A 25,653-nucleotide genomic window follows, 5' to 3' on the forward strand; every position below is an offset into this window, starting at 1 on the left:
AAAGCGGCTTGCTTACCAGGAATGTGCCACCAAGGTGCCCGGCCTTGGTGGAGTAAAAGCCCTAGTCTAGGTGTCCACTAAGTTAGCTGGTGGACACAGAAAATAGATAGTGTAGCTGGTTCAGCTAGTTCAGGACGGGCTTTTACTTGGAACAGGCAATGTGTTGGGTGGATGCCTGTTCCCCATGTTCCAGTCGGGGACTTGAGGCATGCTCATGTCCAGGGATCCTATTTAATCCTGCTGCTGGATCTTAGGTGTGTCTCAGTCTGGAGGAAAGGAACCACCTCCCCGCTCATCCTGCATATTTAGGAAAGCTCTACATATGCTTGATTATACCAATCTCTTAGGTTAATTCACCCAGATCAGACCGGGTTCATACCCATCTATAACTCCCTTTAGTCTATTAGCAAATATTTTTTCACAGATTTTATAGTCTGTATTTAAAAGAGATATCGGGCGATACGCACCGATCTCTCTTTCATCCTTGTCCTTTTTTAGAATCACAGCTTCGGATAAAGATGAGGGGAGCTTACCGGTCTGATAAGTTTTATTTAGGACCTGTAATAACATTGGCAAAATTGTGTCTCCATATTGGCGATAGATTTCAAACGGGAGCCCGTCCCTGGGGAAGAATTACCCCGAATTGTCCTCACAGCCTCATGTATTTCCTTTGAATCTATGGGTCGGTTTAGTATTTTACTCTCCTGCTCTGTTAGTATCCATATTATTAAACACATAGTTCAAAGACAATTTACAACAAACGCTGCATTGTTATATTTTGTTAGTGGACATATTAGTACATCAGACTGTGTTTCAAAGACATTTTAGTCCAGAGTTTTCATTGTTTTACCACTGATATTAAAAGCATAGTTCTAAGACATTTCACTTCATTTTCCCAAAGTAAATTGTCAATACCAGTGTGGAGTGTGCTTGTAGAAGTGGAGAGACATTTAATTGTGCCACTGTCTTTAAATTACAAAAAACACACTTGCCATTTTGCTTGTACTGTTAAATAATTTGTACCAAACCCCTGACTTTTCATTTATAAGTCTCATAATAAAATCTCAGAGAAATTTAAGAGTGCAAAACGAAAGACCCATGTCTCTTCCTCCCAAAGTCAGAATGTATGTTGTACCAGCAGTATCAGTACCTGCCAGGAGTAGTAGTAGTTAGCCACAGTTCTCCCTGGCTCCTAATATTATTGAGGACACAGAGGATGGAATTGTGGACTAGATGGCTCAGTGTTTAGACTACCATGAGGAGGAGATTCGGGGGGAGGAGGGGCACCCTATGCATAGCTGTGTTTGTGATAGGGTAGTAATAGTATTGGCACCTGTAGCTGCACTGGTGGTGGTAGGGGCAGTGGTAGTGTCACGGCCTCGCTGTTGTGCGCCGTGACACATTGCCGTGCATGCCGGTTGCCACGGGCAACGCCTTGTCGCACCATGTACTTTGCTCCCATTCTCCTGGTTTCTCCCCTGTCTGGTGCTGGAGGGGTTAACTTCCTAGCTGGTTGTGGCCACTTGGTTTTTATCACCTGTGGCTTCCAGGCTGGAGTCAGTTGTACTCCATCCTTTGCTGTCGCTGGAGCTTGCTCCTGTCCTGGGTTTTATCTGCCCAGTCCTTGAGGGCCACTTGGTGGGACATTGATGTCTCCCCGATGTCTTCCTGATGTCATCACATTGTCTTCGTTCCTCTCACTACCCTTGCATATGTTTGGTGATGTTTATGTATGGGTGTTTGTTGTCTTTTCTAGTTGTTGTTATATGTCTGGTCTGTTGGTGTCTGTAGCCCAGCATGTTTGCTAGACATGTCCCCTGTGTTGTGTACCTCCGGAAGGGGGTCTCAGGGTTCCCCAGAGGGGGAATCACAGGTCAGTGTGCAGCTCTGCCGGGGGTCGCCATGCATTCTGTCCACATGGGGGTCCAGTTGCCGTTGTTGTCGCAGCAGGTAAGTGTGTGTTGTCTGTTGGCTCTTGCCTGACGATTTAGTAGTGGTGCATTGTCTGTCTCTTCTCTGGCAGTTAGGCCAGTGAGACTCCTGTTCATCCGTGTCTGGGATGAACAGGTTGTCTCAGCCCCTTTCTCTATTTGAGGGATTATCAGGGCGACTCAGGGTCCTAGGTTTCCTGGGTATGAGCCGTTCTACCATCCAGGTCCACTCATACGGTTAGGAGTTAGGGGGGGGCGAGGATTAGGGACGCTATAGGAGGTGACCTGCTCCCTGATCCTGGCATCCAGGCCTAGTTGCTATCCTGTCTGCTCCCCATTGTACTGTGGGGAGTTTCCCACACTCCCCACCGTGACAGGTAGCAGCAGTGGAACTCAAGGCAAGTATAAAGCAGGTAATCTAAAGGGGGCTAGGAAGCCTATGATGACATATCAGTGTTTTCATGGCAGGGAGGTTGAGAACTATTAGGCCTCTTGCACACGACCATATGGCTTTTTCAGTATTTGACATCCGTTTGCATTCCGTTTTTTGCGGAACAGAACACCTGGCACCTGATAGAACAGTACTATCCTTGTCCGTTATGCGGACAATAATAGGACATGTTCTATCTTTGAACGGAACGGAAATACGGAAACGGAAGGCATACGGCGTACCTTCCATTGAAATGAAATGAATGGTTCCTTATACGGTCCGTATACAGAACGCAAAAAAACGGAACGTAAACAGAAAAATAAATGTTCGTGTGCAAGAGGCCTTACAATGATTGTGTGTTGGACAGGATCTGGGACCTAGATCAGGGTGCTGAGTAGAAGGTAACATCAGAGGAAGAGGACGGTGGCAGTGGCAGCAATACAGAGTGAAGGCAACATACAGTTAGAACCTCCCAAAACCTGCCAGGGCCAGATTTGCTTCTAGTATTACAATATATCAATCGGCACTGCGGTTTGAAGTGGAGTAGTGGTGCACGTGTCTCAGGGCCGGCGTCCCATGTAGATAAGAGGAAAAGAGACCGGCACTCGCTTGTTTAGATAATCTTGCTGTGATTTATTGTCACATTCCAGTGACGCGTTTCGGCATACAATCTGCCTTTGTCAAACTTTTGACAAGTTTGACAAAGGCAGATTGTATGCCGAAATGCGTCACTGGAATGTGACCATAAATCACAGCAAGATTATCTAAACAAGCGAGTGACGGTCTCTTTTACTCTTATCTGCTTCTAGTATTGTCAGCTTGGGAACTGGTGATGCTGATGATACTGTGGACGCAGGCTGAAAACGTGCCAGACCTCAAACCAGCTCGGCTGCAGCTAGCTCTGTGTGGAGTGTGCAAGTATCTCTTGTCTGGCAGTTTTTCTCTACGGTGCTGGAAAACAAAAGCAATGCCCTATGCAAGATCTGCCAGATTAAAATAAGCCATGGGAGTGACAGAGGTGTCTGACAACTACCGCAACAAGAGATGCCTCTTTCTCCTGGTCTCCTTTGTGGCAGCCAGGCGGCATCCACGTGCAGTACTGTGTCCAAGTCATCATCAGTTACTGGTTCTCCTGCTCAGACTATGCCTCCTCCTATTCTGTCCCATCATCAGCCATCAATAATGGAATGTGTGGCCAAGAAACAACTCTGCTTTCACAAGTTGCTGGTGGTGCAGTGTCTGTGGTATCACTTTGTGGATTATGTTTCCTTTAGGGGGCTAATGGCATGTTCTCAGCCTCACTAGAAGTTATCTAGCTAGCATTTTTTCAAAAAAAGCCAGTTCATGCCTTTCACAGCCCATTAGATCAATGTTTTTTGCAGCGAGGCAGCACTGTAGCAAGAAGGCCAGGTCCTATTGACACCTCCATGTTTGTTCCGACACCAGGCACTTATCGGCCTCCTCCATGGATATCCTCCTGTCCCAAACAGAAGCAGGGCAGAACATCGCTCCCACTTCCCCTTCTTCCTATCATGTAAAGCATTGCCATGCCGTTTAAGAGCTGATCTCCCTGGGTGATAGTAGCCACATAGCCAAATACTTTCTAAAGGGCATCAAGCAGCAAACAACCGCGCTGGCTGTCTCCTCACCTAACTCCAACTGGGCAAGGTGGTCAGAGACAATTGCAGGAACATTGTGGCTGCTTTGTGTTTGGGAGAAATAACACATGCTCCCTGAATGATGCATGCGATAAATCTAGTCGTGCAGAGTTTGTTAAAAAAAAGTACAGAGGCTTTTGGAAGGTGCTAATAATAGTCATATAATAATCATATAATATAATCGTAATCAGTTTGCACGTTTCCTGTCCTTTTACTATAAACAGTGATAAGCAGGGTGTTCTAGTGGTGATAGATAATCAGTTCTCACCTCTTCTGTCCTTATACTATAGAGAGGGATAATCAGGATGATCTAGTGCTGATTATCAGTTCTCCCCTGTTCTGTGTTCTCCATTGTCCCTTTTACTACGGTAGGTACAGTATCTTCATGCCTGCAGTCATACCAAAACTTCTAGATAGAACAGGAAGACAGCATTAAAGGGTTTGTTCAGGAATAAGTAACTTTTTACATGTGCCCGCAGCCTCTACTATGGAAAGAGTCATATGAACCTGCTACCCTTAACTCTGGTTATGTGTGCCAGCTCCTGTGTGCCCATCTTCCAGTAAATCTTGTTTGCTTCCTCGTTATGGTCACCTGCTTTACTGCAGCCAATGACTGGCTTTAGTGGTGATGTGTCTCTTGTGGACATGTTACCCCTGAATCCAGTCATTGGCTGCAGCAGAGCAGATGATTATGCCCATTCCTAGGAGGTAAATAAGCTGCGAACCGAAAGAACTTTGGCTTACCGGCTTCACAGTCCTGGGACGGCCAACAAGGGCAACAAGTGCACAAACAATGTAATGTTATATACACACAATGTAATGTTAGGGATGGAATATAAGGGCTGCTCTCCCTGCATTGTAAACTGGTTGGAATAATGATGCAATCAGATTGGATTTATACAGGAGACCTGCAGATATTTGGGTCAGATAAGTCCTGCTGTCTGGTCGTTTTTGGTCATCATTCTAATTACTGATCTTTTCAGGTCATATAAAACCTTCCACACGACTTCTCCATCCGTCTGATAACTTCTACAATATTTCTTTCACAGCTGGTGAATCCAGGTGAAGATCTGAACAATATTAATCCTACAGGGACATATGTGAGGGGTGATGAGCAGAGTACAGAGGACATTTCTACAGATAACCGCCCAGGTGAGTATATTGTAATATATATATATTGTGCAATGTGTGAATAATGATATTACTATTATTATTATTGATGAGTATATATGAAAGTATAAAGGAACAAAAATAAATATCACATATGGAGAGACTTGTACACAATTACTAATAATTACTACTAATAATACAGTTACTCCCAAGACCATTTGGTAACTAAACCACAAATTCACAATATAACAAAATAATAGCAAAGACAGGTGCACTCTGCGGTCTTACTAAACCCTCAAACTGATTTTAAAATTGAGAGATTAGTCAACATGTCCTACGGTGTAGGACATGTCTAAGCCTGGGCGCCACGCCAAGGTTTCTCAAGTAGCCCGGGACCTAACACTCTCCTAACTGAGCCGTATGGGCAATACCAGGAGCCAGTGGGCAAATTACAGGAGCATGAGGCCGACTCACAAACAACTCACCAGTTACCTCCAGCATGTAACCATGCTTTCAATGGGAGGAGGGAGGAGTCTGCGAGTCCCACTCAAGACTGGCTGATATAGCCCAGGCCTCACAGCTGCACCTAAATGTGGCCTGTAGATGGAAAACAGGCACATTTAAATTGGAGTTTATACACCTCCAGGAATCTCTATATATACAAAATGAAAAGACTAGCGTGGTATTAGCAGGAGGTGCTCAAACCCACATGCAGTCGTGCATATATATAGGGGAGCAAATCCTGCACTTGTGGCCCATTGCTAATGGCGATCCCCAGCAAAAATGCATACGGTGGAGGATGCCCGCAGCAAACCAAAAGTACCACAATTGGCATCCTACACAAGGTAGCAATTGTGTCAATGTCATAATCAATATAACAATATAACAAAATAGCAAAGACAGGTACACTCTGCGGTCTTACTAAACCCTCAAACTGATTTTAAAATTGATAGATTAGTCAACATGTCTTACGGTGTAGGACATGTCTAAGCCCGGGCACCACTCCAAGGTTTCTCAAGTAGCCCGGGCTACTTGAGAAACCTTGGCGTGGTGCCCGGGCTTAGACATGTCCTACACCGTAGGACATGTTGACTAATCTCTCAATTTTAAAATCAGTTTGAGGGTTTAGTAAGACTGCAGAGTGCACCTGTCTTTGCTATTATTTTGTTATATTGTTATATTGATTATGACATCCACACAATTGCTACCTTGTGTAGGATGTCTATTGTGGTACTTGTGGTTCACTGCGGGCATCCTCCACCGTATGCATTTTTGCTGGGGATCGCCATTAGCAACGGGCCACAAGTGCAGGATTTGCTCCCCTATATATATGCACGACTGCATGTGGGTTTGAGCACCTCCTGCTAATACCACGCTAGTCTTTTCATTTTGTATAAACCACAAATTCCTAAACCTCTACAGTACAGTGTAGTTACTATACAGAGGTCTTCTCATGTCTCTCCAATTCCCGGTCTTTGCTCTGGCCCCTCCAGGTTTGCTCTTCTGTAGCACTTTCTCTTCTGCCTCTTCACTTCTTCCTTCCTTCCCAACAGCCAGTCATAGCATTAACTAGACTAGAAAAATGGCTTGGACACATCTTTTTGGTCCTTCCTTATGCCCCACTAGCCATGTACCACCTACTGGACAATTGTCAGACATTCTTTAGATAATTGACAGCTACAGTACCTTTGATGCTAATGGACCGTTGTCCAGATAGACAGTACTCGCTCACACTGGCTTTGAGAGGACAAGTATAGGCACTAATTACCAGGAAGTTGCTGAAAACAGGATACCAATACAATATATGGCTTATATTATTTTCCTAAAAATTCTTAAACATCTGTATTAAACTGTATTTCTTACACGTGCATAAATAAATTCACCTACATGCCTTGACATGCTATCAATGGGGTTATTAACTCCTTAGTGACCACCCATACGCCTTTTTACAGCGGTCACTAAGGGGCCTTAGGCTAAGCCGCCGCTTTTTTATGGCTGCCCAGTCTAAGCGCTGCACGGGTCCCCCCCCGTTCAGCGGGGAGCGGGATCCCGGCTTTCACATGAGAGCCGCGGCCCTGCTCTAACAGCCCTGACTGGCAGTAGTGCCAATACAGGCTGTTTAACACTTTACATGCCGTGGGCAATTGTGCCTGCCGCATGTAAAGTGCTGACAGAGGGAGCGGTCTCCCTCTGTCTCCCATCGGTACCCCGTAAATGCCGATGTGTGTGGAGGCCCCAGACCAGGCTTGAGTAATTTCCAGCAGGCTGTGCCCCTCTGGCGTAGCTTGCTGGTCAATGTCAGAATAGCACTGATATTAAAATGCAATGCACTATAGGGATAATGCATTGCATTTTAAAATCAATCAGATCTGTTATAGTCCCGCAAAAATCAAGCCCACACACAACTCCATAGAAAGAAAAATAAAAAAGTTATAGCTCTTGCAACAAGACGATGAAAAAAGGAAGAAAAATGCTTAGTCAGTAAGGCCCAAAACAGGCTGGTTAATAAGGATTATTAATATTTATTGTCAGCTATGTCCCCACAGCCACCATTTGCTGAAAGATAGCAGAGGTAGTGAACTCCACAGGAGGGCCCTGCTTCAAAGCCCCAGCCATATGGCAGGGAAATTTCTTGCAGCCCACCTTTGTTTACAATTTCACACCCCATTTAGACAGCATGGATCCTGCAGGAAAACCTCCCTGCAGGGGGTCTAAGCCATTCCCCAGTTCAATGAAATCTAGCAGAAAGCATGTAACCGGCGATTTATAAGGAATTATGAATCAACCGGCCATCACAGGCGCAAACCGGATACATATTTGTGTACCGGTGGCCACGATGAACATGCCCATGGTCTTAGTTTGGTGGTGGGATGCCAGGGAAGGGAGATATACATATCTCCCCACAGAAACCAAATAACGGTACCATATTTCGACTCTACTTGTAGCCGGAACCCAGGCGGATCTGTTGGTCCCAGAACCATCCCCCTGTGATGTTCTGGTCTGGAGCTATGGGCCCTAATGGGTTTTGTTGTGGGTCCTTGGCTGACAGCCCAGAAGAGGAGGCAGTTTCAAAGGCTTGTGCCAGCAAGTGGGCGTGTCTTTTCTCTGAAGGAGGGTCACATCATGCCATGTGTTTAGAGAGATCTGCAACCAGCTGACCTCACTGCCCTCCATGTGAATACAGCAAAGGACTAATCATAACCTAACGGAACATTCATCTACCCGGTAACTGACTTGTGCTCTGCGTAATCCTGTTTGTACCATATTACCTGTGTTTGTAACTATAGTTGTTGCGATACCAGAAATTTTATTCGGTTTCGATACCATAAAAAAGTATTGTGATACTCGATACCATTCGATACCACGCGAAAAAAATAAAACAAGAAAGCCACTTGCATTCCGCATTTAAAAAAATGGCGAATCACGCAGATTATTATTATTTTTTTATATTTTAATAGTCTTGACTTTTCGGACGTAGCGATGTTTATTTATTTATTGTTTATATATTTTATATGTAAAATTGGGAAAGGGTGCAGTGCTCCAGACTAAAAAAAATACCTAGTAGCCATTGGCTCCTGAACTGAAAAATTTAGTAGCCAAATTAAATTTTTAGTCTCCAAATCGAAACCGAATCAAAATTTTGGTATCGTGACAACGCTACGCCGATCAGAACGGCGTAGGGTTGTTTCGATACCAAAATTTTGATTCGTTTGCGATACCCAATACTACGCGAAAAAAAAAAAAAAACACCAAAAAAAGCCACGTGCTTTTTGCATTTTATGAAACTTTCGGCCCATAATAGAACAGTCGTATCCTATTTTTTTGGGGGTTACATGGTGACAAAAAAATGGTGAATCGCATGGTTTTTATTTATTTGTTTCTGTTACGGCGCTCACCGCGTAGGAGATATTTTTTAATAATTTAATAGTTTGGACTTTTCGGACGCAGCGCTACGTAATATGTTTATTTATTTATTTATTGTTTATATATTTTAAATGTAAAATTGGGAAAGGGGGGATTTAAACTTAATATTTTAGGGTACTTTCACACTAGCGTTTTTCTTTTCCGGCATAGAGTTCCGTCACGGGGGCTCTATACCGGAAAATAACTGATCAGGCATATCCCCATGCATTCTGAATGGAGAGTAATCCGTTCAGGATGCATCAGGATGTCTTCAGTTCAGTCATTTTGACTGATCAGGCTAAAGATTAAACCGCAGCATGCTACGGTTTTATCTCCGGCGAAAAAAACTGAAGACTTGCCGGAATGCCGGATCCGTCATTTTTCCCCATAGGAATGTATTAGTGCCAGATCCGGCATTCAAAATGCCGGATCCGTCCTTCCAGTCTGCGCATGCGCAGACCGGTAAAAATGTGTAAAAAGATACAAGACGGATCCGCCTGTCCGCATGACAAGCGGAGAGACGGATCCGTTCTTGCAATGCATTTGTAAGATGGATCCGCATCCGGATGCGTCTCACAAATGCTTTCAGTCACATCCAGATCGGCGGAACTGCTTGCCGGATCACACTGCCGCAAGTGTGAAAGTAGCTTGGGCCTCTTTCAGACGGGCGTCACGTTTTGGCTCCGGATGCGTCCCGGGTGCATTGCGGCAAACCCGCGCGGGTAGGTATGCAATTGCAGTCAGTTTTTACTGCGATTGCGTTCCCTTCAGTTTTTATCACGCGGGTGCATTGTGTTTTGCACGCGCTTGATAAAAAACTGACTTTGGTACCCAGACCCGAACTTCTTCACTGAAGTTCAGGTTTGGGTTCAATGTTGTGTAGATGTAATTATTTTCCCTTATAACATGGTTATAAGGGAAAATAATAGCATTCTTAAAACAGAATGCGAAGTAAAATAGGGCTGGAGGGGTTAAAAAAATAAATAAATAATAATTTAACTCACCTTAATCCACTTGTTCGCGCAGCCAGGCTTCTCTTCTGTCTTCATCTGTGAGGAAAAGGACCTGTGGTGACGTCACTGCGCTCATCACATGGTCCATCACATGATCAATCACCATGGTAATGGACCATGTGATGAGCTCAGTGACATCACCACAGGCCCTTTGACAGGTCCTGAAGAAAAAACAGGAGACCGGCAGCTACGCAATCAATTGGAGGAGGTGAGTTAATTATTATTATTTTGCCGGAATGCCGGATCCGTCATTTTTCCCCATAGGAATGTATTAGTGCCAGATCCGGCATTCAAAATGCCGGATCCGTCCTTCCAGTCTGCGCATGCGCAGACCGGTAAAAATGTGTAAAAAGATACAAGACGGATCCGCCTGTCCGCATGACAAGCGGAGAGACGGATCCGTTCTTGCAATGCATTTGTAAGATGGATCCGCATCCGGATGCGTCTCACAAATGCTTTCAGTCACATCCAGATCGGCGGAACTGCTTGCCGGATCACACTGCCGCAAGTGTGAAAGTAGCTTGGGCCTCTTTCAGACGGGCGTCACGTTTTGGCTCCGGATGCGTCCCGGGTGCATTGCGGCAAACCCGCGCGGGTAGGTATGCAATTGCAGTCAGTTTTTACTGCGATTGCGTTCCGTTCAGTTTTTATCGCGCGGGTGCATTGTGTTTTGCACGCGCGTGATAAAAAACTGACTTTGGTACCCAGACCCGAACTTCTTCACTGAAGTTCAGGTTTGGGTTCAATGTTGTGTAGATGTAATTATTTTCCCTTATAACATGGTTATAAGGGAAAATAATAGCATTCTTAAAACAGAATGCGAAGTAAAATAGGGCTGGAGGGGTTAAAAAAATAAATAAATAATAATTTAACTCACCTTAATCCACTTGTTCGCGCAGCCAGGCTTCTCTTCTGTCTTCATCTGTGAGGAAAAGGACCTGTGGTGACGTCACTGCGCTCATCACATGGTCCATCACATGATCAATCACCATGGTAATGGACCATGTGATGAGCTCAGTGACATCACCACAGGCCCTTTGACAGGTCCTGAAGAAAAAACAGGAGACCGGCAGCTACGCAATCAATTGGAGGAGGTGAGTTAATTATTATTATTTTGCCGGAATGCCGGATCCGTCATTTTTCCCCATAGGAATGTATTAGTGCCAGATCCGGCATTCAAAATGCCGGATCCGTCCTTCCAGTCTGCGCATGCGCAGACCGGTAAAAATGTGTAAAAAGATACAAGACGGATCCGCCTGTCCGCATGACAAGCGGAGAGACGGATCCGTTCTTGCAATGCATTTGTAAGATGGATCCGCATCCGGATGCGTCTCACAAATGCTTTCAGTCACATCCAGATCGGCGGAACTGCTTGCCGGATCACACTGCCGCAAGTGTGAAAGTAGCTTGGGCCTTTTTCAGACGGGCGTCACGTTTTGGCTCCGGATGCGTCCCGGGTGCATTGCGGCAAACCTGCGCGGGTAGGTATGCAATTGCAGTCAGTTTTTACTGCGATTGCGTTCCGTTCAGTTTTTATCGCGCGGGTGCATTGTGTTTTGCACGCGCGTGATAAAAAACTGACTTTGGTACCCAGACCCGAACTTCTTCACTGAAGTTCAGGTTTGGGTTCAATGTTGTGTAGATGTAATTATTTTCCCTTATAACATGGTTATAAGGGAAAATAATAGCATTCTTAAAACAGAATGCGAAGTAAAATAGGGCTGGAGGGGTTAAAAAAATAAATAATAATAATTTAACTCACCTTAATCCACTTGTTCGCGCAGCCAGGCTTCTCTTCTGTCTTCATCTATGAGGAAAAGGACCTGTGGTGACATCACTGCGCTCATCACATGGTCCATTACATGATCAATCACCATGGTAATGGACCATGTGATGAGCTCAGTGACATCACCACAGGCCCTTTGACAGGTCCTGAAGAAAAAACAGGAGACCGGCAGCTACGCGATCAATTGGAGGAGGTGAGTTAATTATTATTATTTTAGCACTGCGCCACTAATATTTATTATACTGGGGTGTTGAGGATAACTGACCTGTTAATACAAATACAGGAGGCGGGTGCCGGAATCAAATAGCCAGCACCCGACCTCTATGACAGGGAGCTGCGATCCACTGCAGTTAACACCTCAGGTGCCGATGATCACAGCTCCCTGTCAGAGGCAGGATGTCGGCTATGCGATTCTGCTGCCGGCACCTGCCTCCTGTATTAAAAGTTAAAGACGACCTTATATGGGTTCGGGCTTTGTTAAGCAGCAGGCTACATAGAGCGGCGCCCAGGGATGTCCCAGCACTTACTATTATTCCTGGGTGCCACTCCGTTCGCCCACTGTGCCCCATTACTGTCTCCTCTCCTGCTCCATATGTTAATTACTATCAGAGCAATGGGCAGGAGACCTCAGCTCCTCTAGTGGGCGTTCCTTCTCCCTGCGCTGCGATTGGACAGCGCTACAGCCAGGGAGAAGGAACACCCACTAGAGAAGCTGATGTCTCCTCCCCATTGCTCCGATAGTAATTAGCATATGGAGCAGGACTGCAGGAGACGGTAATGGGGCACAGGCGCACAGCGGGCGAACAGAGCGGCGCCCAGGAATAATAGTAAGTGCAGGGACATCTCTGGACGCCGCTCTGTGTAGCCTGCTGCTTAACCCTTTCATGACCAAGGGTCATTGATGCCCCAAAATGTACAAATCTGACATGCGTCACTTTATGTTGTAATAGCTTTGGAACACTTTTATTTATCCAAGCCATTCTGAGATTGTTTTCTCGTGACATATTGTACTTCATGATAGTCAAAAATTTGAGTTAATATATTTCACCTTTATTTATGAAAAAATCCCAAATTTACCAAAAATTTAGAAAAATTCACAATTTTCTAAATTTACATTTCTCTGCTTCTAAAACAGAAAGTCATACCTAATAAAATATTTATTACTTAACATTTCCCATATGTCTACTTTATGTTGGCATCGTTTTGGAAATGTCATTTTAGGGCGTTGGAAGGCTTAAGAGTTTAGAAGCAGTTCTTAAAATTTTTAAGAAAATTTCCAAAACCCACTTTTTAAGGACCAGTTCAGGTCTAAAGTCACCTTTGTGGGGGCTTATAAAGTGGAAACCCCCCATAAATAACCCCATTGTAGAAACTACACCCCTCAAGATACTCAAAACTGATTTTACAAACTTTGTTAACCCTTTAGGTGTTCCCCAAGAATTAAAGGAAAATGGAGATGACATTTCTAAATTTCACTTTTTTGGCAGATTTTCCATTTTATTAAATTTTTTTCTTTAATACATTGAGGGTTAACAGCCAAACAAAACTCAATATTTATTACCCTGATTCTGCGGTTTACAGAAACACCCCATATGTGGTCGTAAACTGATGTAAGGGCGCACGGCGGGGCGCAGAAGGAAAGGAACGCCGTATGGTTTTTGGAAGGCAGATTTTGCTGGACTGGTTTTAGATGCCTTGTCCCATTTAAAGCCCTCCTGATGCACCCTTACAGTAGAAACTCCCAAAAAGTGACCCTATTTTGGAAACTAGGGGATAAGGTGCCAGTTTTATTGGTACTATTTTGGGGTACATATGATTTTTAATTGCTCTATATTAAGTTTTTTGTGAGGCAAGGTAACCGAAAAATGGCTGTTTTGGCACCGTTTATTTTTTTTACAAGATTCATCTGACAGGGTGGATCATGTGCTATTTTTATAGAGCAGGTTGTTACGGACACAATGATATCAAATATGTCTACTTTCTTTGTTGGTTTGTTTCAGTTTTACATAATGAAGCATTTTTGAAAAAGAAATTATGTTTTTGTGTGTCCATTTTCTGAACGCCATATGTTTTTTATTTTTCTGCCGATCGTCTTGTGCAGGGGCTCGTTTTTTGCAGAAAGAGTTGAGGTTTTTATTGGTACCATTTTTGGGTACATAGGATTTTTTGATCATTCATTATTACACTTTATAGGGCAAGGTGACCAAAAAATTGGCTGTTTTGGAACAGTTTTTATTTATTTATTTTTACAGCGTTTATCTGAGGGGTTGGGTCATGTGACAGTTTTATAGAGCAGATCGTTACGGACGTGGCAATACCTAATATGTATACTTGTTTTTATTTATTTAAGTTTTACACAATAATAGCATTTCTGAAACCCAAAAAATGATGTTTTAGTGTCTCCATAGTCTGAGAGCTATAGCTTTTTTATTTTTTGGGCGATTGTCTTAAATAGGGTATCATTTTTTGCGGGATGAGGTGACGGTTTGATTAGTACTATTTTGGGGGTCATAAGCCTTTTTGATCGCTTGCTGTTGCACTTTTTGTGATGTAAGGTGACAAAAATGGCTTTTTTTTACACTTTTTTTTTTTTTTTATGGTGTTTATCGGATGGGGTCTATCATGTGATATATTTATAGATACGGTCGTTACGGTCGCGGTGATACCTAATATGTGTATTTTTATTTTTTATAGGAAAAGGCAATTTATTTTTTTAATTTTACATTTTTATTTATTTATTTATTTTTACTTTTATTATTTTCACATTTTTTTTTTATCAAGTCCCTCTTGGATCTTGAAGATCCAGTTGGGCTGATGGCTGTACTATACCATATGTATAATACAATCAGATGCCCTGTAGGTGGCAACCATCGGGCGCTGCAACCGCAGCGCAGCAGCCCCGATGGTGGAGAGAGGGAGCCCCCTCCCTCTATTAACCCCATGGATGCCGCTGACGCGGCATCTATGGGGTTACAGCAGAGTGTCAGCATAGAGCTTACACTCTATGCTGATGGCGGCGGCTCAGGAATGGAGCCGCCGCCATCACACACAGCAGGGGGATCGGGGGCAGCGCTGGAAAGGGGGGGGGTCGGGGGTGATTCGGCCGCCAGCATTGAGGGAGGCTGGGGCAGGACTAATGTATGGGGCGGGGAGGGGGCGGACCGCATCAGGGCAGGAGGCAGGAGATGAGCGCAGGAGGCAGGAGAGGGGCACAGATTGGGGGGCACAGAGGGGAACCAAGGGCTTAAAGGGGCACAGATCGGGAGGCATGAGGAACACTGCCTGCTTTCAGGCTCTGATCTGCAGAGCGCAGATCAGAGCCTGAAACCGGCATTTTTTCACTGCCGCGATCCGATTGGTTAGTCTGCACAGACTAACCAATCGGATCGATTGTCGGCAAGGGGCCACTCTGATTGGTCCCTTGCCGGCATTACTGAACTGTATGCTGTCCGTGACAGCAGCAGGGCAGGGGCAGAAGCTTTAATCCAAGCGTTTTGCAGTACTTGGATTAAAGAACTGTCCGGACGTTTATAGACGTGATAGCTGCACGGGGCATGTGCAGCTATCACGTATATATACAGATTGCAGTCAGGAAGGGGTTAAAGTCCTGACCCATGAAAACTACTATAATTGGTGGCGCAGTGCGCCCGCCCCTCCTCCGCCCCTCTCTCCCCATTGGTGGCAGCGACAGCAGCATTACAGGGGGGAGGGAGAGACTGCTTCCTTCTCTCCTGTGCTGCTGAGGGAACATGAGTGCGCCGACAGCAGCATGTTCAGAGATACTAGACTGCGCAGCAGTGCAGGCCAGTATCGAAAAAATGAAAATCCTGGTATCGTATCGATACCGGGACAAAAGTATCGATTGGGTATCGAAATTTCGATACCCGCAATAACCCTATTTGTAACCTCAGACCACTGTATAATATTCTTTGTGTATATTGTGTTATCTAGTGAGCCCATAAGGCGATTAAATATATAATTTAATCTTGTTCTGTCTTGTATTTCGATCACGAATCTCCACGTCCGTGTTTCGGCCTAGTTATAAGCTACCGCGGTTTGGTTTTTCACCCTATATAATCCCATTAGCGGAGCGGGTTTATATCAAGAAGAAGCTGGTGGCAGATTACCCGGGCTGAGAAAGCGCTGTTTCACTGCAGCAGTGAAAAGGCTCTTTCTGCTTGTTGCCTCTCTGTGCCCGCGTGGACAGGAGGTGTCGGTGTAAACTGTACCAGGCTGACCTTACCTGCTCCTCTGGGAGAGCGTAACATCACGCCTTGGTAACCAGGGACCATACCACGTCTCGTGAGCTCAACGTAGTTGATGTCAAGAGGGCACGAGGGGTGGTATCCCTCACATATAATGCATTTGGGAAAGCAAATCATCAAGATCTGCTGTTTATATCTAAAGGTGCATTTACACCAACAGATCATCTGACAGATTTTATAAGCAATCATTGGTCAGATGGCCGTTGGTATCTGGTGGGACCTTCCATCGCCCTTTTGTATCAGTATAAATGGTGTCAGTGTGCAGTATAATAAATCTTTTACATTAATTACCAAGTAATACTGGATCACATATTATTTAACATTCCCTAATTGACTCTTCTGATTGATTCATCAGAATTACACCTGAAATTAATCTTAAGAAATAGTTCATCTGTAGTGATAGAATTTTCATTATCATTGGATGGTGTTTATATCTGAATCGCAGGCACTTAATATTAATCCACGAAAAAAAGGAAGATTTTATGGAGCGTGCCATCCAGTTTGTTTACTTGAGAGTGACAGGACTGTGCTTCCTACTGTCCATTCTACTCTCCTCCCTCCGAGTCCAGCTGCTGTATCTGTCATCCATTATAGCCCAGATCTCATTCCCCGGCCTGCACTCTCCCCAGCAGCAGGTGTGATACAGTGATGTCATTGTACCTGCTGGGCTGAGGGAGAGCGCACAGACCTGAGATAATCCCCCGACCTGTGCGCTCTCCTCAGCTCAGCAGGAGAGATGACGTCATCACATCACGTCTGCTGCTGGGAAGAGCATGGTTCGCTCGGTATTACTTTTTAACTTTTTTCAAAGTACAGCAACCTCACTGATGTAAAGGGTACACTAAGGGACAGTACTACTGCAGGAGGTGCACAAAGGGGGCATAGTTGTCGGGCCACTAAGGAGAAGCATTATTGTAAGGGGCATAACTATTGTAAGGAGGCATAAGTAGTGATGGACGAACATCGGCCAAACGCAATCGCACAAACATGATCAAATGTTCGCGAACCGCAAGTTCGCGGCGGGCCCCATTCACTTTAATGGCAGGCGAACCTGTGTTAAACCTTCAGCTCATATTTGCAGCCACCAAATACTTAGTAGAAGTGTACAAATAGTCCCACAACATGGACAGTGACATACTAGAGGGGGATCAATGACAAAAATCCCACAAAATATGTATAATATGTATTTTAATCAGGGGCCATTTTTATGCATCTTAAAGGGAAATTTTCTGAAATGTGCCCTGTTGGAGCCTAGAAATTTTAAATTTTAGGCCACAGGAGTACGGGCCTTAAAAATTAGGCATATTCACCTGACATAAAAGAAATTGTGATTATGTGGCTCGAGGTACATTACGCGGTCACTGAATAACAATTTTACTGTAGCCCACTTCTTTTTTCACTTTTTTTGGGGGGAAACTGGTATATCACACCAGTAATAATTATTTGTTCCAATGGCGTTTGTCACTATCTGTAGCTGAGGTAACGCAGCTAAACAGCAAACAAATGCTGCACTACCCAACTGCACTATATAGAAAGTATATAATTGGTATATAACAGCACTGCTTCAACCATTTTTTGGGGGGAGCAACTGTTCTATCACACCAGTAGAATTTATTTGTTCCAATGTCGTTTGTCTCTATCTGTAGCTGATGTAACGCAGCAAAACCGCAAACAAATGCTGCACTACCTAAATGCACCATATAGAAAGTATATTATTGGTATATAACACCCCTGCTTCAATCCATTTGGGGGGGGGGGGGGCAACTGGTAAATCACACCAATAAAAATGATTGGTTCCAATAGTGTTTGTCACTCTGTGTAGATGCGGTAACTCAGCAAACCCACAAACAAATGCTGCACTACCTAAATGCACTGTATAGAAAGTATATTATTGGTATATAACAGCCCTGCTTCAATCTGTTTTTTTTGGGGAGCAACTGGTAAATCACACCAGTGGAAATTATTTGTTCCATTGTGTGGCTGCAGTATCGCAGCAGAACCGCACACAACTGCTTTTTACCTCGCCTCCCAGGGTTTACCTCGCCTCCCAGGGACAGGAAACAACGTGGAGAACTAACCTTTAAAAGCCTCCTCCCATGTTCCTTCTCCAGTTGTTTCCTGTCTCTCTGGGATGAAGTGGAGAACGGAGGGGGGTTCTCTCCTGCTCATTACCATTATCGCGCAGCCTAATACCTCTTTTCTCCCTGGCCGGGTGTCAGGAGGGCTGCAGCAGGATGTCGGATCGCGGGGCAAGACAGAGGCCCTTCCAACATCTAGATGTAAGCCCTGCGGTTTGCAGGCTACCCCGGGTGACGCGGTCTCCATCTGCGGCCTGCTAGAGGCAGAGAAGGACACCTGTCTCGGCGTGCGATTTACAGATCGGACCAGTATGTCTTTCTGCGGATCTGCCCTCAGACCCTCCGAAGGCCCTGAGCCCGGTAAGCCTCCTCCTAATAGGAGTAATTTTTTATTTAACATCCCTCTGCTCACCCCTGCCATTTTAAGTTCACTGGGGGGCTCTGTTCTGGGTGAAGGCTCCTTTCACTGAAACATTTTCCTTTATGAATACTGCCTAAAGGAATCTTTTTCTTTTAATTCTTAGGGAAAACCCAAGGTTGGGGAATCCTCTATTAAAAGGAAATGTGCCATCTGTAAAAAACAACTAGCAGGACACTCCAAAAAGACACTCTGCCAAAAATGTGCAGATAAAGTAATGTCAGAGGAAACACCCTCTCTAGTGGACAGTTTAAGATCCATTATTAAAGAAGAAGTTTCCTCAGCCTTCGAAACCAGGATAGCCTCCCTCCCTCAGGATCCCTCCACTTCAAAATCCATTCCAGAGACTCCTCTAGAATCTGAATTTGATTTGGATGAAGGCAAAGTATCCTCAGATTCATCTGACAATAATTCTGTGAGGCCCCTCTGTTCAGTTGAAGATACTGACTCCTTATTAAAGACTATTAGAGCGGCCATGAATATTGAGCAAATTAAAGAACCTCAATCCGTCCAAGATCACATGTTTAAGGGTCTGGCAGACAAAAAAAGACAAGTTTTTCTGGTACACGAAAATATATATTTTTTTATTGCTAATGAATGGAAAGACCCGGAGAAAAGATCAGGAGTCTCCAGGGTTTTTAAACGCAAGTACCCCTTCAGCGAATCAGACTCCACTCACTGGGATAAAACCCCAGTTGCCATGATTTCAAAAAAGTCCTCACTTCCCTTTGAAGATGTGGGACTCTTAAGAGAGCCCATGGACAAAAAATGTGAGTCAATCCTTAAGAAATCCTGGGACACTTGCACCGATATGTTATGGCCCAGCATTGAGGCTACTTGTTCTGCCAGGACCCTCTCAATGTGGCTTGCCCAGTTAGATGAGAATCTGCTTGCGGGTATTCCCACGGAAGACATTCTAGCCTCCCTCCCAGTCCTTAAGCAGGCCACTAGTTTTCTGTCAGACGCCTCTGCTGATCTGGTAAAGCTATCAGCTTGATCGGCCGCCTTGGCTAATTCAGCCAGGAGGTCTATATGGCTAAGGTCATGGATAACACCTCTATGAACAAACTATGTAGTATCCCCTGTGAAGGAGACAGGCTCTTTGGCTCAATCCTGGATGATATCCTGGACAAAGCCTCAGACAGGGAAAAAGGGTTTCTATCAGAAGCTAGATTCTTCCATAACCGCCGGTCCTTTCGTACCCAAAAGAAAGGTAGACCAGACCATAGGAAAAGGGAAAGTTCGGGTACATGGCAACCATCCAGGGGCAGAGGAAGAGTATTTCTCTTCAACCCAGACAAATCTTCCAAGCAACCCGGACAATGACACCAGCAGCCGGTAGGAGGAAGACTCCAAAAGTTTCTCCCAGCCTGGGAAAAAATTGCTAAATCATTGTGGGTCTTGGATCTGATTTCTTCAGGGTACAAAATAGAGTTCGCTTCCCCTCCACCAAAAAGACTCTACATGAACAAGAAACTTTGCAAAAAAGATCAATCCCTTCTAAAAGTACAGATTTAGTCCTTGCTCTTAAAACAGGCAGTGACAACAGTGCCCCAGGATCAGGAAGGGAAGGCTTCTATTCATCGGTCTTTCTGGTGAAAAAACCGAACGGCTCCTACAGGGCAATTATAAACCTAAGAGACCTAAACAGACATGTTTCCTACAAAAAATTCTAAATGGAAGCAATAAAATCCACTATCAACCTATTGTATTAAAACTGCTATATGGTGACGCTCGACCTGGCCGACGCTTAATATCACGTCCCCATCTACAAAGAACATCAAAAGTATTTGAGGTTTGCAATCTATCTGGGCAGCCGTCTTGTTCATCTTCAATTCCAGGTACTTCCATTCGGCATCTCATCCGCCTCTCGGGTATTCACGAAAGTCATGGTGGAAGTATCGGCTTACGTCCATCAGCAGAAGATCCTGTTCATCCCCTATCTGGACGACTTCCTGATAGCTGCTTATTCTCCGGAAAACCTTCTCAGCGATTTACAGGTAGTCAAAAACACACTTCATTCCCTGGGGTGGATATTAAACCTAGAAAATCAGATCTCTTTCCTACCCAGAGGAAAGAATTTCTAGGAGTTCTCCTGGATTCCCGGGTAATAACATCTTTTCTCCTAGAGGAAAAAATTCAGGACCTGAGGTTAAGAATCCTGTCATTCAGGTCGTTACCGAAAGTCTCCTTCAGACAAATTATGGCTGTCCTGGGGCTGATGAATTCAACCATTCCCTCCGTCAAATGGGCACAGTTCCACAGCAGACCTCTACAAAAATGTATTTTATCAACCTGGAACAAAAGCTCCCTTTTGCTGGACAGGAAAGTGTCACTCCCGTTTCAGATCAGAACGACCCTGGTGGTTAAAGAAGGATCACTTGGCTCAAGGAGTCCATTGGAGACCACAGAACCCAATTGTGATTACCACTGACGCGAGCAATTTAGGTTGGGGAGCTCATTGCGGAGACCTGGTTGTACAGGGAGTTTGGAAACAGTCGGACCTTCCCATGTCTTCAAACTTGAGGGAACTTCAAGCAATTTTCCTGACCCTAAAAGCTTTTTCATCAGCCATACATCGAAAAGTCAGGAGAATGGTCCCTGAACAAGAGGGTCTTCCAACTTCTGTGCGAAAAATAGGGCAATCCAACCCTGAATCTGTTTGCCTCGAAATCGAACAGACAGGTAGATCAATTATTTTCCCTGTCCTTTCGTGACAACCCAAACAGGGTGGACGCATTCTCGATCCCTTGGCCAACAGGCCTACTATATGCCTTCCCCCCTATATCTCTAATCCTCAGAACCCTAGCCAAAATAATGGAGGACAGATGCGACACAATCCTGGTAGCCCCATTCTGGCCAAGAAGGACTTGGTTTCCCCTCTTGTTAAGCCTAGCCAAAGGGGACTTCTGGACGCTTCCTCGGATCCCGGATCTTCTTCTTCAGGGCCCTGTTCATCATCCGGATGTCCGGCAACTGAATCTGACTGCCTGGAGACTGAGCGTTCCCTCCTAAGAGCTAGGGGTCTTTCAGATGCGGTAATCAACACTCTGTTGTACAGCCGTAAGCCGATCACCTCAAAAATCTACCTTAGGATCTGGAAAGCCTTTCTGCGATTTTGCAGAGCATTGTTGAGATCCTTCAAAGAAACCAGAAATTAAAACAATCCTAGAATTTCTGCAGCAATGTCTTGAGAGCGGTTTAATAGTTAGTACTCTGAAAGTTCAGATAGCAGCCCTTAGTGCCTTTTTGGACTCTAAGCTAGCTGAGGTGCCTTTTGATTCTCTGGCGTTTCTTTAAGGGTGCTAGTATGCTGAAACCTACAGTCAGAACCATGGTTCCTCCGTGGGACCTTAACCTGGTCCTTTTCTGTTCTAGTGGACCCTCCTTTTGAACCCCTCTCAGAGATACCTCTTAGCCTGCTCTCCATGAAACCGCCTTCCTAATTGCCATCACCTCCGCTAGAAGAATAGGCAAAATCCAAGCCTTGTCCTGTCTCCCACCATACTTGACAGTGCTAGACGACAGGATAATATTAAAACATGAACCCTCTTTTCTTCCTAAAGTGTTCTCTAAATTTCACACAGATCTATTTGCCTACCTTCTGTCCACAGGCCAAGACTGAAAAGGAAGCCAAATTCCATAACTTGGACGTTGGAAGATGTGTCCTGGCCTACCTAGAAGCCACAAGGGACTTTAGAAAGTCTAGCCGCCTACTGATCCAATTTGCAGGGAAAAATAAGGGCCTAGGGGCCTCTAAAATGACTATCTCCCATTGGATAAAAACTGTTATTTCCAAGGCATACAAAGAAAAAGTTTTTTCTCCTCCATCTGAGCTAACGGCCAATTCTACCAGGGCTGTCTCTACCTCCTGGGCGGAAAATTCTTTCGCCTCCCTAAGTCAAATTTGTCAGGCGGCCACCTGGTCTGGCCCAAACATCTTTTTCAAGCACTATAGGCTGGACATTGCCTCCAACAGGGACCTCTCTTTTGGACGCAAGGTTCTGTCTGCGGTGGTCCCACCTTAGGGGGCTTGATGAATTCTCTGTTAATCCTCCTGCTTAGTGCCGTTGGGGAGGCGTATGGAAAAGATGATAATTACTTACCGGTAATTCGATTTTCCATTTAGCCTCCACAATGGCACTGGTATTTCCCACCCTTATGATTTCTTATGACAATTTTCGATGTACCTTAACTAGTTTTGCATGGTGCTCTGTTTCTTTTTCTTTAATAAACTCTTATGTTCAGCATCATCTTTGAGTTACTCGGATACTTAATGGAGAAGTAACATGGGAGGAGGCTTTTAAAGGTTGGTTCTCCGCGTTGTTTCCTGTCCCTGGGAGGCGGGGTAACCCTCCTGCTTAGTGCCGTTGTGGAGGCAAAATGGAAAATCTAATTACCAGTAAGTTATTATCATCTTTCTATGTTAGAAAGTATATTATAAGTATATTACACCCCTCAGTATGTCACATCTATCGATAGCACACCTATACCAGTCCTTAATAGGACTTTTGTGGTCCTATTAACTAGCTTTTGGTGTCCCTAACAGTCTGTCCCTGCTCCACACAGCAACCTCTCGGTACACTGGCAAAAGACTGAATGTAAAATGGCAGCCAGATCAGGTTTATTTATAAGGTAGGGGGTATGTCCATGTGCTGAAACGTCTCAATTGGCTGTCCTGTACCACCTAATGGATGTGTGATGGGTCGAAGTTCTTCACAATGTAAAAGAATATGGCGGGCGCGAATATCGCCATATGTTCTCTTGTTCATCGAATCGCGAACGCGCAAAGTTTGCCGCGAACCGCAAGGCCATCTCTAGGCATAAATACTGTTTGACGACAACAAGGGGGCATTCTCCTGAGGATACTAAACAGGAATTCTACTGTGAAAGGGACTCTTAGGGTAGATTACTATGGTGTGGGGAACTAAGGGGACATTCAGCGCCTCTTGTCCAGCGCTAGGAAATGTTTTATTTATATGTATTTAAAATGACTGGGTGAAGGTTGCAGGGAATTTGCTCAAGGTGGGGGCTAACCTGGCCTAGTTATGCCCATCAGTCTACTGTTAGATCATGATCTTTTTGGCCACCACCGTTTTAGTCAGTTAATTCTTGTATTTTGTGCCATGCCTTTATGTAGATTTTTTATTACTGAAATGTAATAAAATTTCAATAGAATATTTTAGTATATTATTAATCAATAATAAAATGTCTTTTGTTATTGGCAGATGACTGTACCAGGAACTTAGAGGAACATCTTGTATCTTTGGATTTTGAAGTAGATGACTGTGGTATCACACGAGATACATTTCAAGAGCATGCCAATATCCAAGATATATCTTTATCCAATCACAGCAACAATGCATCATTTGATTCTTTTAAACAGGTCCGATCTTCTGATTCATCACAGACTGTAACACAGAATAAAAGTCACAGAAGAAGTGCTAAACATCCAACAGCACACGTAGAAGAAAAGCCATTTTCATGTTCAGAATGTGGTAAAAGTTTCAACCATAAATCACCTCTTGTTATACACAAGAGAACTCACACAGGGGAGAAGCCATTTTCATGTTCAGAATGTGGGAAATGTTTTACCAATAATTCAGATCTTGTTACACATCAGAGAATTCACACAGGAGAGAAGCCATTTTCATGCTCAGAATGTAGTAAGCGTTTTACTCACAAATCATATCTTGTTGTACATCAGAGAATTCACACCGGGGAGAAGCCATTTTTATGTTCAGAATGTGGGAAATGTTTTAACCAGAAATCAGCTCTTGTTACACATCAAAAAAGTCACAGAAAAGAGAGGCCATTTTCATGCTCAGAATGTGGGAAATGTTTTACCAATAATTCAGATCTTGTTAAACATCAGAGAATTCACACAGGAGAGAAGCCATTTTCATGCTCAGAATGTAGTAAGCGTTTTACTCGCAAATCATATCTTGTTGTACATCAGAGAAATCACACAGAGGAGAGGCCATTTTCATGTTCAGAATGTGGAAAATGTTTTAAGCAGAAATCATATCTTGTTATACATCAGAGAATTCACACCGGGGAGGAGCCATTTTCATGTTCAGAATGTGGGAAATGTTTTAAGCAGAAATCATATCTTGTTATACATCAGAGAATTCACACCGGGGAGAAGCCATTTTCATGTTCAGAATGTGGGAAATGTTTTAAGCTGAAACGGGCTCTTGTTGTACATCAGAGAAATCACACCGGGGAGAAGCCATTTTCATGTTCAGAATGTGGGAAATGTTTTAGCAATAATCCAGAGCTTGTTGTACATCATAGAACTCACACAGGAGAGAAGCCATTTTCATGCTCAGAATGTGGGAAATGTTTTAAGCATAAACAAGCTCTTGTTACGCATCAGAGAATTCACACAGGAGAGAAGCCATATCCATGTTCAGAATGCAGTGAATGTTTTAAGCAGCTATCAGCTCTTGTTTTCCATCAGAAAGTTCACACAGGGGAGAAGCCATTTTCATGTTCAGAATGTGGAAAATGTTTTAAGCATAAATCAAATCTTGATAAACATCAAGAAACTCACAGAGAAGAGAAGCCATTTTCATGCTCAGAATGTAGTAAGCGTTTTACTCGCAAATCATATCTTGTTGTACATCAGAGAAATCACACAGAGGAGAGGCCATTTTCATGTTCAGAATGTGGAAAATGTTTTAAGCAGAAATCAACTCTCTTTTCACATAAAAAAACTCACAGAGAAGAAAAGCCATTTTCATGCTCGGAATGTGTAAAATGTTTTAATCAGAAATCAGCTCTTGTTACACATCAAAAAACTCACAGAGAGAAGCAATCCCCATACTTAGCCCTTTAGTGACCTCCTTTATGTGTTGTTGTTTTTTTTTAATTCTTTTTATTGAAACATTTTCAATTTTTAAAATAGGGACCGAAATGAAAAAAGGGGAGGGAAATATACCAAGTTTTCTGGAATTATACCAAGTTTTCTGGAATTATACATCGTTTGAAATAGTCCATCTATATATAAAATTGGTTTCTAGCAATCATCATATTAGAAAATATAATAATAGTATGAT

At 44.0% G+C, this 25,653-nt stretch overlaps 2 protein-coding genes across 2 annotated transcripts in view; one reads left to right on the forward strand and one right to left on the reverse strand.

Annotated features, from left to right (window-relative positions):
* LOC121003537 (zinc finger protein OZF-like) overlaps positions 1-25,653 on the reverse strand; it is a 1,338,071-nt gene that overhangs the window by 863,525 nt on the left and 448,893 nt on the right. The window lies entirely within an intron of this gene.
* Positions 1,903-25,433, forward strand: LOC121004248 (zinc finger protein 250-like). The gene is made up of 6 exons (XM_040436408.1): positions 1,903-1,950; positions 18,699-19,362; positions 20,434-20,592; positions 23,821-24,235; positions 24,404-25,134; positions 25,219-25,433. The coding sequence occupies exons 1-6, from the start codon at positions 1,903-1,905 to the stop codon at positions 25,431-25,433; spliced, it is 2,232 nt and encodes a 743-aa protein (XP_040292342.1).

The sequence above is a fragment of the Bufo bufo genome, chromosome 6 (genome assembly GCF_905171765.1).
Source record: "Bufo bufo chromosome 6, aBufBuf1.1, whole genome shotgun sequence".
In the NCBI taxonomy this organism is placed as follows: Eukaryota; Metazoa; Chordata; class Amphibia; order Anura; family Bufonidae; genus Bufo; species Bufo bufo.